The sequence below is a fragment of the Thalassophryne amazonica genome, chromosome 23 (genome assembly GCF_902500255.1).
Source record: "Thalassophryne amazonica chromosome 23, fThaAma1.1, whole genome shotgun sequence".
Taxonomy (NCBI): Eukaryota; Metazoa; Chordata; class Actinopteri; order Batrachoidiformes; family Batrachoididae; genus Thalassophryne; species Thalassophryne amazonica.
This window is the reverse complement of record NC_047125.1, coordinates 4,317,120-4,334,840: the sequence shown is the minus strand read 5'-3', so window position 1 is coordinate 4,334,840 and position 17,721 is coordinate 4,317,120. Positions and strand designations below refer to the sequence as shown.

The window sequence follows — 17,721 nt, the reverse complement described above, 5'->3', positions numbered from 1 at the left end:
CCAAGGTGTCATCCAATTTGCGTCTGAGTTCAAGAGTCAACGCAATCTGAGAATGCACTGCCTTGCCAACCTCATTAATCATGACGGACAAGCGAGGGCCCGTGGTTCTTGATGCCGCCGTCTTGTCAATTTTCTGGTAGATCAGGGCAGCACATAAGCCAAAAAGTACCAGCCCTGCTACTATGAGACCAAAAATGAATAAATCCTCGACATCCTCAATGGAGAAAGGCGCCAAGCATGCCACACGCCAGCAACTCCAGGAGTCGAGGACATAGCCCGCAGGATACGTTCCATCTGGGCAGGCAGGATCCCCTGGTCCTAACCTTCTTGTAGAAAAAATCAAATCAATTTTATTTATATAGCGCCAAATCACGACAAACAGTTGCCCCAAGGCGCCTTATAGTGTAAGGCAAGGCCATACAATAATTACGGAAAAACCCCAACGGTCAAAACGACCCCCTGTGAGCAAGCACTTGGCAACAGTGGGAAGGAATAACTCCCTTTTAACAGGAAGAAACCTCCAGCAGAACCAGGCTCAGGGAGGGGCAGTCTTCTGCTGGGACTGGTTGGGGCTGAGGGAGAGAACCAGGAAAAAGACATGCTGTGGAGGGGAGCAGAGATCAATCACTAATGATTAAATGCAGAGTGGTGCATACAGAGCAAAAAGAGAAAGAAACACTCAGTGCATCATGGGAACCCCCCAGCAGTCTAAGTCTATAGCAGCATAACTAAGGGATGGTTCAGGGTCACCTGATCCAGCCCTAACTATAAGCTTTAGCAAAAAGGAAAGTTTTAAGCCTAATCTTAAAAGTAGAGGGGGTGTCTGTCTCCCTGATCTGAATTGGGAGCTGGTTCCACAAGAGAGGAGCCTGAAAGCTGAAGGTTCTGCCTCCCATTCTTCTCTTACAAACCCTAGGAACTACAAGTAAGCCTGCAGTCTGAGAGCGACGCGCTGTATTGGGGTGATATGGTACTATGAGGTCCCTAATATAAGATGGGACCTGATTATTCAAAACCTTATAAGTAAGAAGAAGAATTTTAAATTCTATTCTAGAATTAACAGGAAGCCAATGAAGAGAGGCCAGTATGGGTGAGATATGCTCTCTCCTTCTAGTCCCTGTCAGCACTCTAGCTGCAGCATTTTGAATTAACTGAAGGCTTTTCAGGGAACTTTTAGGACAACCTGATAATAATGAATTACAATAGTCCAGCCTAGAGGAAATAAATGCATGAATTAGTTTTTCAGCATCACTCTGAGACAAGACCTTTCTAATTTTAGAGATATTGCGCAAATGCAAAAAAGCAGTCCTACATATTTGTTTAATATGCGCATTGAATGACATATCCTGATCAAAAATGACTCCAAGATTTTTCACAGTATTACTAGAGGTCAGGGTAATGCCATCCAGAGTAAGGATCTGGTTAGACACCATGTTTCAAAGATTTGTGGGGCCAAGTACAATAACTTCAGTTTTATCTGAGTTTAAAAGCAGGAAATTAGAGGTCATCCATGTCTTTATAAGACAATCCTGCAGTTTAGCTAATTGGTGTGTGTCCTCTGGCTTCATGGTTAGATAAAGCTGGGTATCATCTGCGTAACAATGAAAATTTAAGCAATGCCGTCTAATAATACTGCCTAAGGGAAGCATGTATAAAGTGAATAAAATTGGTCCTAGCACAGAACCTTGTGGAACTCCATAATTAACCTTAGTCTGTGAAGAAGATTCCCCATTTACATGAACAAATTGTAATCTATTAGATAAATATGATTCAAACCACCGCAGCGCAGTGCCTTTAAAACCTGTGGCATGCTCTAATCTCTGTAATAAAATTTCATGGTCAACAGTATCAAAAGCAGCACTGAGGTTTAACAGAACAAGCACAGAGATGAGTCCACTGTCTGAGGCCATAAGATCATTTGTAACCTTCACTAATGCTGTTTCTGTACTATGATGAATTCTAAAACCTGACTGAAACTCTTCAAATAGACCATTCCTCTGCAGATGATCAGTTAGTTGTTTTACAACTACCCTTTCAAGAATTTTTGAGAGAAAAGGAAGGTTGGAGATTGGCCTATAACTAGCTAAGATAGGTAGGTCAAGTGATGGCTTTAATTAATGGTAGGGCTTCCTTGAGCAGCCTGGTAGGAATGGGGTCTAATAGACATGTTGATGGTTTGGAGGAAGTAACTAATGAAAATAACTCAGACAGAACAATCGGGGAGAAAGAGTCTAACCAAATACCCGCATCACTGAAAGCAGCCAAAGATAACGATACGTCTTTGGTATGGTTATGAGTAATTTTTTCTCTAATAGTTAAAATTTTATTAGCAAAGAAAGTCATGAAGTCATTACTAGTTAAAGGAATACTCGGCTCAATAGAGCTCTGACTCGTTGTGGTGGGTGGACTCATTTACATTTTGAGCAAAGCCAATTGAGTCTGATAATAGATTAAATGCAGTGTTGAGGCTGTCATTCTCGGCATCTGTGTGGATGTTAAAATCGCCAACTATAATTATCTGAGCTAAGCACTTAGTCATACAAAAGGTCTGAAAATTCACAGAGAAACTCACAGTAACGACCAGGTGGACGATAGATAATAACAAATAAAACTGGTTTTTGGGACTTCCAATTTGGATGGACAAGACTAAGAGTCAAGCTTTCAAATGAATTAAAGCTCTGTCTGGGTTTTTGATTAATTAATAAGCTGGAATGGAAGATTGCTGCTAATCCTCCACCTAGGCCCGTGCTACGAGCATTCTGGCAGTTAGTGTGACTCGGGGGTGTTGACTCATTTAAACTAACATATTCATCCTGCTGTAACCAGGTTTCTGTAAGGCAGAATAAATCAATATGTTGATCAATTATTATATCATTTACTAACAGGGACTTAGAAGAGAGAGACCTAATGTTTAATAGACCACATTTAACTGTTTTAGTCTGTGGTGCAGTTGAAGGTGCTATATTTTTTTCTTTTTGAATTTTTATGCTTAAATAGATTTTTGCTGGTTATTGGTGGTCTGGGAGCAGGCACCGTCTCTACGGGGATGGGGTAATGAGGGGATGGCAGGGGGAGAGAAGCTGCAGAGAGTTGTGTAAGACTACAACTCTGTTTCCTGGTCCCAACCCTGGATAGTCACAGTTTGGAGGATTTATGAAAATAAGAAAATAAGATTTCTAGAAATGAGAGCTGCGCCATCCAAAGTGGGATGGATGCCGTCTCTCCTAACAAGACCAGGTTTTCCCCAGAAGCTTTGCCAATTATCTATGAAGCCCACCTCATTTTTTGGACACTACTCACACAGCCAGCAATTCAGGGAGAACATGCGGCTAAACATGTCACTCCCAGTTCGATTGGGGTGGGGCCCACAGAAAACTACAGAGTCCGACATTGTTTTTGCAAAGTTACACACCGATTCAATGTTAATTTTAGTGACCTCCGATTGGCGTAACCGGGTGTCATTACTGCCGACGTGAATTACAATCTTACCAAATTTACGCTTAGCCTTAGCCAGCAGTTTCAAATTTCCTTCAATGTCGCCTGCTCTGGCCCCCGGAAGACAATTGACTATGGTTGCTGGTGTCGCTAACTTCACATTTCTCAAAACAGAGTCGCCAATAACCAGAGTTTGATCCTTGGCGGGTGTGTCGTCAAGTGGGAAAAAACGGTTAGAAATGTGAACGGGTTGGCGGTGTACACGGGGCTTCTGTTTAGAACTACGCTTCTTCCTCACAGTCACCCAGTCGGCCTGCTTTCCCGGCTGCTCGGGATCTGCTGGAAGGGAACTAACGGTGGCTAAGCTACCTTGGTCCGCACCGACTACAGGGGCCTGGCTAGCTGTAGAATTTTCCACGGTGCGGAGCCGAGTCTCCAATTCGCCCAGCCTGGCCTCCAAAGCTATGAATAAGCTACACTTATTACAAGTACCATTACTGCTAAAGGAGGCCGAGGAATAACTAAACATTTCACACCCAGAGCAGAAAAGTGCGGGAGAGACAGGAGAAGCCGCCATGCTAAATCGGCTAAGAGCTAGTAGCTGCGCTAAGCTAGCGGATTCCTAAAAACACACAAAGTGAATAATGTGTAAATAATTTAGAGGTGATTCAGCAGAGGGAGTGCTTTAGTTAAGGCACGTGAAGATTACACTGTGAAACAAATCGTTATCTAGTTAACTAGATCAATCTAACTGCGCAGATTAAACAGCTAACAGATACAGCAAAACACCGCTGTGCTCCGGAACACGAAGTGATACAATACCGCAGTGAGAGCCAACCACCAGTAGAGGCAAGCCAAAAAATGGTGTCAATAGCGTTCAGAGATCAGCTGATCAATTCCATGGTTAATTCAATAGTAGTCCAATAGATCCAGAATCCAATATAGAGTTGAGGAATTCAGTGTGGTGAAGTAGGGACTTGAAGGTTAAAAGCAGAGAGATAAGGGACAGTGGAGAGAGATGCGACTGCCCTCATTGGAGTCCCAAGCTGATATAAGTAATAGCAATAATGACCTTTGTCACCATATTTGATGTTTTTCCCCTTAACTTCAGCACATTCAGTCATAGATTGTCCAAACTATGCCTTTTTGGAATCTTTATGATCAGACAAATAATGTGGTATAGTTTTCAACATGATTGGAGAATTTTTAAATTTTGACCCCTGCAGCTCATTAGAGGTCAGCTCCAGGATGTCTCCATATCTGAAAATAAACATGTTAATTTAGAATATGTGTGCTAAATTTTATGCTTTTATCACAAACTGAATGATTCTGATGGAAATTTTAACTAAGATGCAACATGATGGCACCCTGGAGCATGTTCTTCAATTTCAATATTTTTATTTATATAGCGCCAACTCACAAAAAAGCTGCCTCAAGGTGCTTCACACAAGTCAGGTCTAACCTTATCAACCCCCAGAGCAAGAACACAGTCATGTTCTTAAAGTACAGTCTTTAAGTTTTTTTTTTTTTTGTGCCATTCCCCAAAGCACACTGTCATGGAGCAGATGTGGATGAATTAAACTAGAACATTTTCTTGTTTAAAATGGAAAGAGAATTCTTACTCTTGTTAAGCACATATATGCCACTTCTAATCTTCTTTTGGCACTGATCAGTATGTTCACACCATCCACGTTTATCATCTATAACGATGCCAAGAAGTCGAGTTGATTTATCGCCCCACACAGGCTGTGGTCCTCACCAAGATGAAACAAAAAATGCAGAGATCATCATCATCGAGCTTTGTGTAACATTTGCGTTTTGTTATGGTTTGTGTTATCTGGATGTAAACTGGATAAAATCCAGAGCTGACGTTTATGTGTAGTTTATGTTTATCTTTATTAGTTGGCTATGTACCACAGGCTTTTAAGGTGGCAGTAATTAAACCATTACTTAAAAAGCCATCACTTGACCCAGCTATCTTAGCTAATTATAGGCCAATCTCCAACCTTCCTTTTCTCTCAAAAATTCTTGAAAGGGTAGTTGTAAAACAGCTAACTGATCATCTGCAGAGGAATGGTCTATTTGAAGAGTTTTAGAATTCATCATAGTACAGAAACAGCATTAGTGAAGGTTACAAATGATCTTCTTATGGCCTCAGACAGTGGACTCATCTCTGTGCTTGTTCTGTTAGACCTCAGTGCTGCTTTTGATACTGTTGACCATAAAATTTTATTACAGAGATTAGAGCATGCCATAGGTATTAAAGGCACTGCGCTGCAGTGGTTTGAATCGTATTTATCTAATAGATTACAATTTGTTCATGTAAATGGGGAATCTTCTTCACAGACTAAGGTTAATTATGGAGTTCCACAAGGTTCTGTGCTAGGACCAATTTTATTCACTTTATACATGTTTCCCTTAGGCAGTATTATTAGACGGCATTGCTTAAATTTTCATTGTTACGCAGATGATACCCAGCTTTATCTATCCATGAAGCCAGAGGACACACTCCAATTAGCTAAACTGCAGGATTGTCTTACAGACATAAAGACATGGATGACCTCTAATTTCCTGCTTTTAAACTCAGATAAAACTGAAGTTATTGTACTTGGCCCCACAAATCTTTGAAACATGGTGTCTAACCAGATCCTTACTCTGGATGGCATTACCCTGACATCTAGTAATACTGTGAAAAATCTTGGAGTCATTTTTGATTAGGATATGTCATTCAATGCGCATATTTTGCATTTGCGCAATATCTCTAAAATTAGAAAGGTCTTGTCTCAGAGTGATGCTGAAAAACTAATTCATGCATTTATTTCCTCTAGGCTGGACAATTGTAATTCATTATTATCAAGTTGTCCTAAAAATTCCCTGAAAAGCCTTCAGTTAATTCAAAATGCTGCAGCTAGAGTGCTGACAGGAACTAGAAGGAGAGAGCATATCTCACCCATATTGGCCTCTCTTCATTGGCTTCCTGTTAATTTTAGAATATAATTTAAAATTCTTCTTCTTATAAGGTTTTGAATAATCAGGTCCCATCTTATCTTAGGGACCTCATAGTACCATATCACCCCAATAGAGCACTTCGCTCTCAGACTGCAGGCTTACTTGTAGTTCCTAGGGTTTGTAAGAGTAGAATGGGAGGCAGAGCCTTCAGCTTTCAGGCTCCTCTCCTGTGGAACCAGCTCCCAATTCAGATCAGGGAGACAGACACCCTCTCTACTTTTAAGATTAGGCTTAAAACTTTCCTTTTTGCTAAAGCTTATAGTTAGGGCTGGATCAGGTGACCCTGAGCCATCCCTTAGTTATGCTGCTATAGACTTAGACTGCTGGGGGGTTCCCATGATGCACTGAGTGTTTTCTTTCTCTTTTTGCTCTGTATGCACCACTCTGCATTTAATCATTAGTGATTGATCTCTGCTCTCTTCCACAGGGAGTTTTTCCTTCCCACTGTTGCCAAGTGCTTGCTCACAAGGGGTCATTTTGACTGTTGGGGTTTTTCTGTAATTATTGTATGGCCTTGCCTTACAATATAAGGCGCCTTGGGGCAACTATTTGTTGTGATTTGGCGCTATATAAATAAAATTGATTTAATTTGAATTGATGTGTGATTTCCCCCAAAAATGGGTTTGTGTGCCGTCAGATTCCCACCAAGTTTCGTGCTAAAACATCACGAAATGACGTCACTCAGTATAGTGGCATTAGGTGGCAGTATAATGGCATGAGGCCGTTGTTCCATTGTCTGGGGAGATCCCTGTGTTAGATAATATCTGTGTTAATTCCTTATTCTATGATTTCATGTTGGATATCAAGTATCTGCTCTGCTTAAATGGTTGTTTTTGGTCATCTGCTTGAGTATGTATGTCATCTGGTCTGAACTGGTTTTATCTGATCAGAAACAAAGGAATTAGGTTCCATCTTGTATCAAACAACTTGGTTGAAGACAAGGGGTGGAGCTTCCCCTCAGTCTGTGGGGAACCAGTAAGATTAGGTTTGTGAAACTAAAACCCACCCCACTGTCACGCCCACATAAAGCTATTGTGTCATCCATGTTCGTGGTCCATTTTCACAAAATGGAGTCTGTCTGTGGGCTCTGTTTTTGGGGACCCGGGTCTGGTTTCAACGTGACTTACAAAAAATTCAAACTGAGGAATATATTGATTTTGTTTTGTTTTTTTGTAAGGGGCAGTATATTACATAAAGAACCGGGATGAATTACAATTGTCACAAAATCTCTTCACTTGTTCTCCTCCTGATAATTCACACTCGGTCAATAACTGTTTTTGTGTTTTTTAAAGGTTTTCTACAAACATGTCTAAAGCCCAACAGCTGAGGGACAGGCTGAAACAACTGCTAACAGCTGCTGATGAACACGTATAGTAAGAAGTGGCAGCAAAATTTGTGCCGCAGCTGACGGAGCAAAAGCGCCTTCATGTTGAAGTCTCACAGGACATGCTTGACTCCGAAAAATGATGCCCCCCTCTTCCACCATTCGGAAGATTCAGACGGCTTTCGGTGGCTTTTCAGTCGTGTGACTATCCGAGAAATTGTGGAAGCGGTAGGCATGTCACAACATGTCCTATGAGACTTCAACACAAAGGCGCTTTTGCTCCGCCGTCAGAAGCTTCGTGCTGAAGCCATCGGCATGAATTTTGCCGCAACTCTTTTTCATGGCCAAATCTTCTGTCACGATGGAATGTGCAGAAAAAGTGCTGATGTCCACTTCTTCTGCAATTTCTCGGATAGTCACACGACGGTCCCACATCACCACAGCGTTCACTTTGGAAATGATCTGGTCGTTTCAGCTGTTGATGGCCGCCTGGAGCGTGGCTCGCTCTCCACCGTTGTGCGGACGTCTTTAAACCGGTTGTACCGCTCCTTAATCTGTGTGATGCCCAAAAGATCGTCACCAAAAGCCGTCTGAATCATCCGAATGGTTTCCACCTGGCTGTCGCTCAGTTTCTGGCAAAATTTGATGCAAGCACATGTGATTCAAATCCATCAGGTTTTTAAAGAAAATAAAAAGGTCGGATACTTTTCTAACAGACCTCGTACTTACGCAACAGGATGATGTATGCATGTAATATTTCTTCATATTCTGTAAAATCTCTGGATAATTTATTCCTGAAGGAAAGTGACATCACCACCCTCAATGATTCGTCTTCCTGTGTCCAAGATCAGCAGGGACTTGGAATTTAGAAATTGGCAAAGGTAACTGAAAGGATTCTGGTGGCAGTGATTTGTGTATCCGGTTGTTAAGCGCTGACGTAACGCATCACGTGATAAATCTGTTTCCGGGTCCAAAGACCTCCAAGATTACAATTAAAGTTACGTCTGTTTGATCCTTTTAAGAATTTACAGTTTAAGTTTAGTTTATATTTACATTGTGCACAAACTTCCGTCCCTCCCTTCTCCGCCTCCACCTCCGTTAACCGCATTCATCTGTTTCTGTGGTCAGAACACTTAATAAAACTTTTTTTTTCTTTTACTTTACATATTTTATTATGCACAGGTAAAATATACATGTCTGTTTGTTAATAAAAATTATTTATTACAATAAACAGGACGTTAAAGTGCAAACTTCACTTTCTCCCCGAACGACATGAACAGGAAGCGATCGCAGCTCGCAGCAACTTCCATTGAAAATAATGGAGAAACAACCTGAGCGTCTGACATTTTTACATAAAACAAACACAGTAACAACATCTAAAAACCCAGTTAATATATCCAGGAGAGTTTTAGGCACAATATACAAAGAGTTTTATGTTGCGATGTTAATGCTGTTGTCCGTGTGCAACGGTGTAAGTGCAGCTTGATCAGATCGTTTGGATGTTTGGAGCCGGAAGTCGAAAATCACATGCGTCATGTCACACTTAATAACTGGATAGTGGCAAGTAGAGGTTTGGTTTATTTTAATCCAACACTTGGCACGAAAAGGTCAACATCGGTAACCTGTTGTACACGAGTAAGAGCAGCTCTGGTTACGAGCAGACGAAGAATAATTATCTTTGCCCCCAGAATTTATTCATCACTACAGTATTAATTCAGTGGGCAGAGAGAGTCCTGCACTTGGGGACCAGCTCCAGATGTTGATGCTGCTTTGGTCAAGGACAGAGAAAGGAGCAGACCCTAAATAACCCTAAAGTATTTCTTCATAAAAAATGCTCAGCTTTTTTTTTTTTTTTTTTTTGCAACTCCTGAGCAATGTCCTTCGTGTCTTGTCTGAGCTGATTCCTGGTCTCTTCTTGAACAGGATTGTCCATTTTCTTCATGAATGCCGACAGGTTTAGGGTGACCAAATGTCCCGATTTCCCAGGGATTGTCCTGTCCTGGCTGTCCTGGGTTGTCTTTTAGAAAGTGATGGCAGTGTTCTGGTTTTCATTGTTTTGCATTGGGCCATTAAGTTGACCAGCACTTGAGTTTCATTTGAGTATCTCATTGCTGGGCTGAGTGTCCTGGTTTTTGCTAATCAAAATATGGTCGTCCTAGAGAGGTTGTCTAATTTTTCCAAGATGTTGTTTCGAGTCTGCTCTGTTTGCTCATTGTGGCTGTTGCAGCTGCTTCCGGTGGCATCTTTGGATTCTAATGTTGTCGCATACTGTGCAACAATAGATGGTGGTTAAGTCGTAAGGCGTGTGCTTTAACATCCAATCACTGCAGGTATGAGACCCAACATAGCTTTTTATTTTTCCCCACCCAAATAGCACCATAATTTAGTTGCCCTTTAAGTGCACATGTTTTTAGTTGTTGGACATAATTTTAAGAGTGGGATGGAGCATAAGTGGGCGGAGCATGCCCAGAGAAGGGGTGGATGTCATCAGGAGGTGTCGTGTCTGTTAGTTCATGTGTGGCAGAATTAAATAAACAGAGTTGTGTTCCTCTTCAAAGTGTGTGTATTTACAATATTTTAACATGCCAAATTCAATCAATCAATTTTTTTTATATAGCGCCAAATCACAACAAACAGTTGCCCCAAGGCGCTTTATATTGTAAGGCAAGGCCATACAATAATTATGTAAAACCCCAACGGTCAAAACGACCCCCTGTGAGCAAGCACTTGGCTACAGTGGGAAGGAAAAACTCCCTTTTAACAGGAAGAAACCTCCAGCAGAACCAGGCTCAGGGAGGGGCTGTCTTCTGCTGGGACTGGTTGGGGCTGAGGGAGAGAACCAGGAAAAAGACATGCTGTGGAGGGGAGCAGAGATCGATCACTAATGATTAAATGCAGAGTGGTGCATACAGAGCAAAAAGAGAAAGAAACAGTGCATCATGGGAACCCCCCAGCAGTCTAAGTCTATAGCAGCATAACTAAGGGATGGTTCAGGGTCACCTGATCCAGCCCTAACTATAAACTTTAGCAAAAAGGAAAGTTGTAAGCCTAATCTTAAAAGTAGAGAGGGTGTCTGTCTCCCTGATCTGAATTGGGAGCTGGTTCCACAGGAGAGGAGCCTGAAAGCTGAAGGCTCTGCCTCCCATTCTACTCTTACAAACCCTAGGAACTACAAGTAAGCCTGCAGTCTGAGAGCGAAGCGCTCTATTGGGGTGATATGGTACTACGAGGTCCGTAAGATAAGATGGGACCTGATTATTCAAAACCTTATAAGTAAGAAGAAGAATTTTAAATTCTATTCTAGAATTAACAGGAAGCCAATGAAGAGAGGCCAATATGGGTGAGATATGCTCTCTCCTTCTAGTCCCCGTCAGTACTCTAGCTGCAGCATTTTGAATTAACTGAAGGCTTTTTAGGGAACTTTTAGGACAACCTGATAATAATGAATTACAATAGTCCAGCCTAGAGGAAATAAATGCATGAATTAGTTTTTCAGCATCACTCTGAGACAAGACCTTTCTGATTTTAGAGATATTGCGTAAATGCAAAAAAGCAGTCCTACATATATATTTGTTTAATATGCGCTTTGAATGACATATCCTGATCAAAAATGACTCCAAGATTTCTCACAGTATTACTAGAGGTCAGGGTAATGCCATCCAGAGTAAGGATCTGGTTAGACACCATGTTTCTAAGATTTGTGGGGCCAAGTACAATAACTTCAGTTTTATCTGAGTTTAAAAGCAGGAAATTAGAGGTCATCCATGTCTTTATGTCTGTAAGACAATCCTGCAGTTTAGCTAATTGGTGTGTGTCCTCTGGCTTCATGGATAGATAAAGCTGGGTATCATCTGCGTAACAATGAAAATTTAAGCAATACCGTCTAATAATACTGCCTAAGGGAAGCATGTATAAAGTGAATAAAATTGGTCCTAGCACAGAACCTTGTGGAACTCCATAATTAACTTTAGTCTGTGAAGAAGATTCCCCATTTACATGAACAAATTGTAATCTATTAGACAAATATGATTCAAACCACCGCAGCACAGTGCCTTTAATACCTATGGCATGCTCTAATGTCTGTAATAAAATTTTATGGTCAACAGTATCAAAAGCAGCACTGAGGTCTAACAGAACAAGCACAGAGATGAGTCCACTGTCTGAGGCCATAAGAAGATCATTTGTAACCTTCACTAATGCTGTTTCTGTACTATGATGAATTCTAAAACCTGACTGAAACTCTTCAAATAGACCATTCCTCTGCAGATGATCAGGTAGCTGTTTTACAACTACCCTTTCAAGAATTTTTGAGAGAAAAGGAAGGTTGGAGATTGGCCTATAATTAACTAAGATAGCTGGGTCAAGTGATGGCTTTTTAAGTAATGGTTTAATTACTGCCACCTTAAAAGCCTGTGGTACATAGCCAACTAACAAAGATAGATTGATCATATTTAAGATCGAAGCATTAAATAATGGTAGGGCTTCCTTGAGCAGCCTGGTAGGAATGGGGTCTAATAAACATGTTGATGGTTTGGATGAAGTAACTAATGAAAATAACTCAGACAGAACAATCGGAGAGAAAGAGTCTAACCAAATACCGGCATCACTGAAAGCAGCCAAAGATAACGATACGTCTTTGGGATGGTTATGAGTAATTTTTTCTCTAATAGTTAAAATTTTGTTAGCAAAGAAAGTCATGAAGTCATTACTAGTTAAAGTTAATGGAAAACTCAGCTCAGTAGAGCTCTGACTCTTTGTCAGCCTGGCTACAGTGCTGAAAAGAAACCTGGGGTTGTTCTTATTTCTTCAATTAGTGATGAGTAGAAAGATGTCCTAGCTTTACGGAGGGCTTTTTTATAGAGCAACAGACTCTTTTTCCAGGCTAAGTGAAGATCTTCTAAATTAGTGAGACGCCATTTCCTCTCCAACTTACGGGTTATCTGCTTTAAGCTACGAGTTTGTGAGTTATACCACGGAGTCAGGCACTTCTGATTTAAAGCTCTCTTTTTTAGAGGAGCTACAGCATCCAAAGTTGTCTTCAATGAGGATGTAAAACTATTGACGAGATACTCTCTCACTTACAGAGTTTAGGTAGCTACTCTGCACTGTGTTGGTATATGGCATTAGAGAACATAAAGAAGGAATCATATCCTTAAACCTAGTTACAGCGCTTTCTGAAAGACTTCTAGTGTAATGAAACTTATTCCCCACTGCTGGGTAGTCCATCAGAGTAAATGTAAATGTTATTAAGAAATGATCAGACAGAAGGGAGTTTTCAGGGAATACTGTTAAGTCTTCTATTTCCATACCATAAATCAGAACAAGATCTAAGATATGATTAAAGTGGTGGGTGGACTCATTTACTTTTTGAGCAAAGCCAATAGAGTCTAATAATAGATTAAATGCAGTGTTGAGGCTGTCATTCTCAGCATCTGTGTGGATGTTAAAATCGCCCACTATAATTATCTTATCTGAGCTAAGCACTAAGTCAGACAAAAGGTCTGAAAATTCACAGAGAAACTCACAGTAACGACCAGGTGGACGATAGATAATAACAAATAAAACTGGTTTTTGGGACTTCCAATTTGGATGGACAAGACTAAGAGTCAAGCTTTCAAATGAATTAAAGCTCTGTCTGGGTTTTTGATTAATTAATAAGCTGGAATGGAAGATTGCTGCTAATCCTCCGCCCCGGCCCGTGCTACGAGCATTCTGACAGTTAGTGTGACTCGGGGGTGTTGACTCATTTAAACTAACATATTCATCCTGCTGTAACCAGGTTTCTGTAAGGCAGAATAAATCAATATGTTGATCAATTATTATATCATTTACCAACAGGGACTTGGAAGAGAGAGACCTAATGTTTAATAGACCACATTTAACTGTTTTAGTCTGTGGTGCAGTTGAAGGTGCTATATTGTTTTTTTCTTTTTGAATTTTATGCTTAAATAGATTTTTGCTGGTTATTGGTAGTCTGGGAGCAGGCACCGTCTCTACGGGGATGGGGTAATGAGGGGATGACAGGGGGAGAGAAGCTGCAGAGAGGAGGTGTAAGACTACAACTCTGCTTCCTGGTCCCAACCCTGGATAGTCACAGTTTGGAGGATTTAAGAAAATTGGCCAGATTTCTAGAAATGAGAGCTGCTCCATCCAAAGTGGGATGGATGCCGTCTCTCCTAACAAGACCAGGTTTTCCCCAGAAGCTTTGCCAATTATCTATGAAGCCCACCTCATTTTTTGGACACCACTCAGACAGCCAGCAATTCAAGGAGAACATGCGGCTAAACATGTCACTCCCGGTCCGATTGGGGAGGGGCCCAGAGAAAACTACAGAGTCCGACATTGTTTTTGCAAAGTTACACACCGATTTAATGTTAATTTTAGTGACCTCCGATTGGCGTAACCGGGTGTCATTACTGCCGACGTGAATTACAATCTTACCAAATTTACGCTTAGCCTTAGCCAGCAGTTTGAAATTTCCTTCAATGTCGCCTGCTCTGGCCCCCGGAAGACAATTGACTATGGTTGCTGGTGTCGCTAACTTCACATTTCTCAAAACAGAGTCGCCAATAACCAGAGTTTGATCCTCTGCGGGTGTGTCGCCGAGTGGGGAAAAACGGTTAGAAATGTGAACGGGTTGGTGGTGTACACGGTGCTTCTGTTTAGGGCTACGCTTCCTCCTCACAGTCACCCAGTCGGCCTGCTTTCCCGGCTGCTCGGGATCTGCCAGGGGGTAACTAACGGCGGCTAAGCCGAGTCTCCAATTCGCCCAGCCTGGCCTCCAAAGCTACGAATAAGCTACACTTATTACAAGTACCGTTACTGCTAAAGGAGGCCGAGGAATAACTAAACATTTCACACCCAGAGCAGAAAAGTGCGGGAGAGACAGGAGAAGCCGCCATGCTAAATCGGCTAAGAGCTAGTAGCTACGCTAAGCTAGCGGATTCCTAAAAACACGCAAAGTGAATAATGTGTAAATAATTTAGAGGTGATTCAGCAGAAGGAGTGCTTTAGTTGAGGCACGTAAAGATTACACTGGGAGACAAATCGTAATCTAGATAACTAGATCAATCTAACTGCGCAGATTAAACAGCTAACAGATACAGAAAAACACCGCAGTGCTCCGGAACAGGAAGTGATACAATACCGCAGTGAGAGCCAACCACCAGTCACCAGAAATTGTGTACTTTTCTCTACTTGCAGCTGAACCTGTCGGCAACCGTGTTTAAGAGCGTTCGTGACACGAAAACTCGACTCATCAAGAAGTGCAAAGGGAAGTCGGGGAAGGAGATGTTGAAATCTGGACAAACTGGCAATAGTTCATAATGGCATCCAAGTGCAAGTACAAACATTACTTTAATTACCTAAATTTATTACATTAATTAATTACATGTTTTTTAAAACTTCCAATAAAACTTACCTTTGTTTCTGATTTTGTCTCTGCAGGTGGAGAGACAGGCAGGTGGAGGCTGTTATCCTTGAGCACTCGGGCATCTTGGATGCTGCTGAAGCTGCTGCTGCACAGGAGGCCGCAGACGTAGACTCTGAAGGCGAACCGAGGACTTCCACTTCACCTGGTCCAAGAAGGCGAAGTATCAAAGAAGGCGAGATGGACCGAATGTTACTGCTAATGCAGGAACGAGCGGAGGAGAGTCGGGCCCGCATGGAAGAACTGCAAAAGTGTAAAGAGCAGCACCCCAGCACAGCTAGGAACGCCTTCGCAGCCTATGTCCGGGACTCCTTAAACACCATGTCGGAATGGAGCTACAGAAAAGCAAAGGATGAAATCTGCCGGGTGTTGACAAAATATGAAAATGGAGCTGAAGAGGATCGGGTCAAGCAACAACAGAAGTTCCAACAGCAACCACCTCACCACCACACAAAGCCACGACACACTGTCCTGCCTGTCCGAGGACTGCAGCCACTCCTGTCCTGGTAAACACAACTTAGAATCATTTTCATTAAAAAAATAAGTATTTTTCAGTCCTATTACACATAAGTTACAATAATTTTTATATGTTGTTCAGTAAAGACAGAAGAAAATTTAACGAATGTTGATAACAGTTTATTATTTATAACATAATAAATTTCATGTCTTCTAACAAATCAGTTTTGCCAAATGAACAAATTTAAACATGAGTTCCAACTTACAATGTGCATATAATTATACATAATGTTCAAATGTGGCACATTTCTCTCTGCCATGGCACTGCACCCACCTCGGAATTGCACCAATACTTCAGTAAGTTCCTTTGGATCTTGCCAGCGCTATTTGCAGTATTGTGCCCTCTATGGATTTTTATATCCTGCAGATCGTTCCCTTGCCTCCACGCTCCAGGCACCAACTGCCGAGTGGGGATATCTTCAAGATCAATGATGTTATTCTGGAGGTCGGGGCATCTATTCCGCATAAGATTATGGAGCACCATACAGGTTGTGCATTGTCGCCAGGAGATCCTGGAACCAATTTGCTAGAATTCCAAGTGCATTTTCTACCCTCTTCTTGCACGTGGCAGTCTGTAATTGAAGCTCTGTTCTTAGTCTGTGAGGTGGTGATAAGCGTATGGTTTCATCAGAGTAGGACACAAAGCAAAGGCATCATCTCCAACCCAAGAGAATGGTACGGCTTCTGTGTCATGTGGAGTGGCCGTGGGTCAGGAAGGCCTATTGTGCCATCTTCAAGGCAGGCCTTCAGTTCAGATTTGTTATAAATCTGGGCATCACTTCTATCTCGGCTTTTAATGCTTACCAGTCCAGTAAGTATCAGAGAAATTGTGGCGAGCTGGGCATGTCCTAACTTGTCCTCTGACACGCCGAAACGGAGGTGTTCCTTTGTCTCGCTCAAACAGCAAATCGGTCGTGACGCACGAAGCCTCCGCGCGGCTTTCCATGACAAAATCTCTTGTTAAAAGTGAAATCTGCCGGAAAATGGCTGATGTCCAGCTCTTGTGATAACCAGAGAAAGTGCACACGATGGTCTCGTATCCACAAAGCCATCAGCTTAGAAATGATTTGGTGTTTTCTGCCTCGTCGTCGCAGCTCGGAGTGCAGCGCGCCAAGCGTCCTTAAAGCCGTCCTTAAAGCTGTAGTTAACAGTCCTTATTCTCTGTGAAGCCTGTAAAATTTTCACCGAAAGCCAGATAAATTTGTCAAATGGTTTCCAGGTGTCAGTCTCGCACAGCTTCTGAAAAAATTCTGATGGGAAAAAAAAGTCAAAATCATTCCACCATTTCCAGACAAGGAAAATCCGACGAGGGGGCGGGACCACTCCTTCCACAAGGCGTGCTCACAGGCGAATGACGTCACCGACAGGCGTGATAAAACTCACGCATGCGCACGAGGGTTCAAGCTTGTCTGACGTAAAAACATATGAATCAAATCTGTATGTCGCAAGATTTGAGGGAGCGTGCAATTGGCATGCTGACAGCAGGAATGTCAACCAGAGCTGTTGCTCGTGTATTGAATGTTCATTTCTCTCCAAAGGCGTTTCAGAGAATTTGGCAGTACATCCAACCAGCCTCACAACCGTTGACCACGTGTAACCACACCAGCCCAGGACCTCCACATCCAGCATGTTCACCTCCAAGATCATCTGAGACCAGCCACTCGGACAGCTGCTGAAACAATCGGTTTGCATAACCAAAGAATTTCTGCACAAACTGTCAGAAACCGTCTCAGGGAAGCTCATCTGCATGCTCGTCGTCCTCATCCGGGTCTCGACCTGACTCCAGTTCGTCGTCGTAACTGACTTGAGTGGGCAAATGCTCACATTTGCTGGCATTTGGCACGTTGGAGAGGTGTTCTCTTCACAGATGATGCGAAGGAGATGTGTTGCACTGCATGAGGCAAATGGTGGTCACACCAGATACTGACTGGTATCCCCCCCAATAAAACAAAACTGCACCTTTCAGAGTGGCCTTTTATTGTGGGCAGTCTAAGGCACACCTGTGCAC

The 17,721-nt window shown here is 42.1% G+C and overlaps 2 protein-coding genes across 3 annotated transcripts in view; one reads left to right on the top strand and one right to left on the bottom strand.

Moving 5' to 3' along the window:
* The window catches only part of LOC117504818, a 3,434,143-nt gene that overhangs the window by 1,574,683 nt on the left and 1,841,739 nt on the right, over positions 1 to 17,721 (bottom strand). The window lies entirely within an intron of this gene.
* Positions 1 to 17,721, top strand: part of LOC117504846 — a 29,920-nt gene that overhangs the window by 2,293 nt on the left and 9,906 nt on the right. Inside the window, exons 2-3 of one of the 2 annotated variants that reach the window (XM_034164398.1) lie at positions 14,972 to 15,110; positions 15,215 to 15,703. The exons of the other annotated variant lie outside the window; for it this stretch is intronic. Coding sequence (XP_034020289.1) covers positions 15,094 to 15,110; positions 15,215 to 15,703 — 506 coding nt within the window. The 5' untranslated portion in view covers positions 14,972 to 15,093. The remainder of the gene's footprint in view (positions 1 to 14,971; positions 15,111 to 15,214; positions 15,704 to 17,721) is intronic. 2 annotated transcript variants of the gene reach the window in all.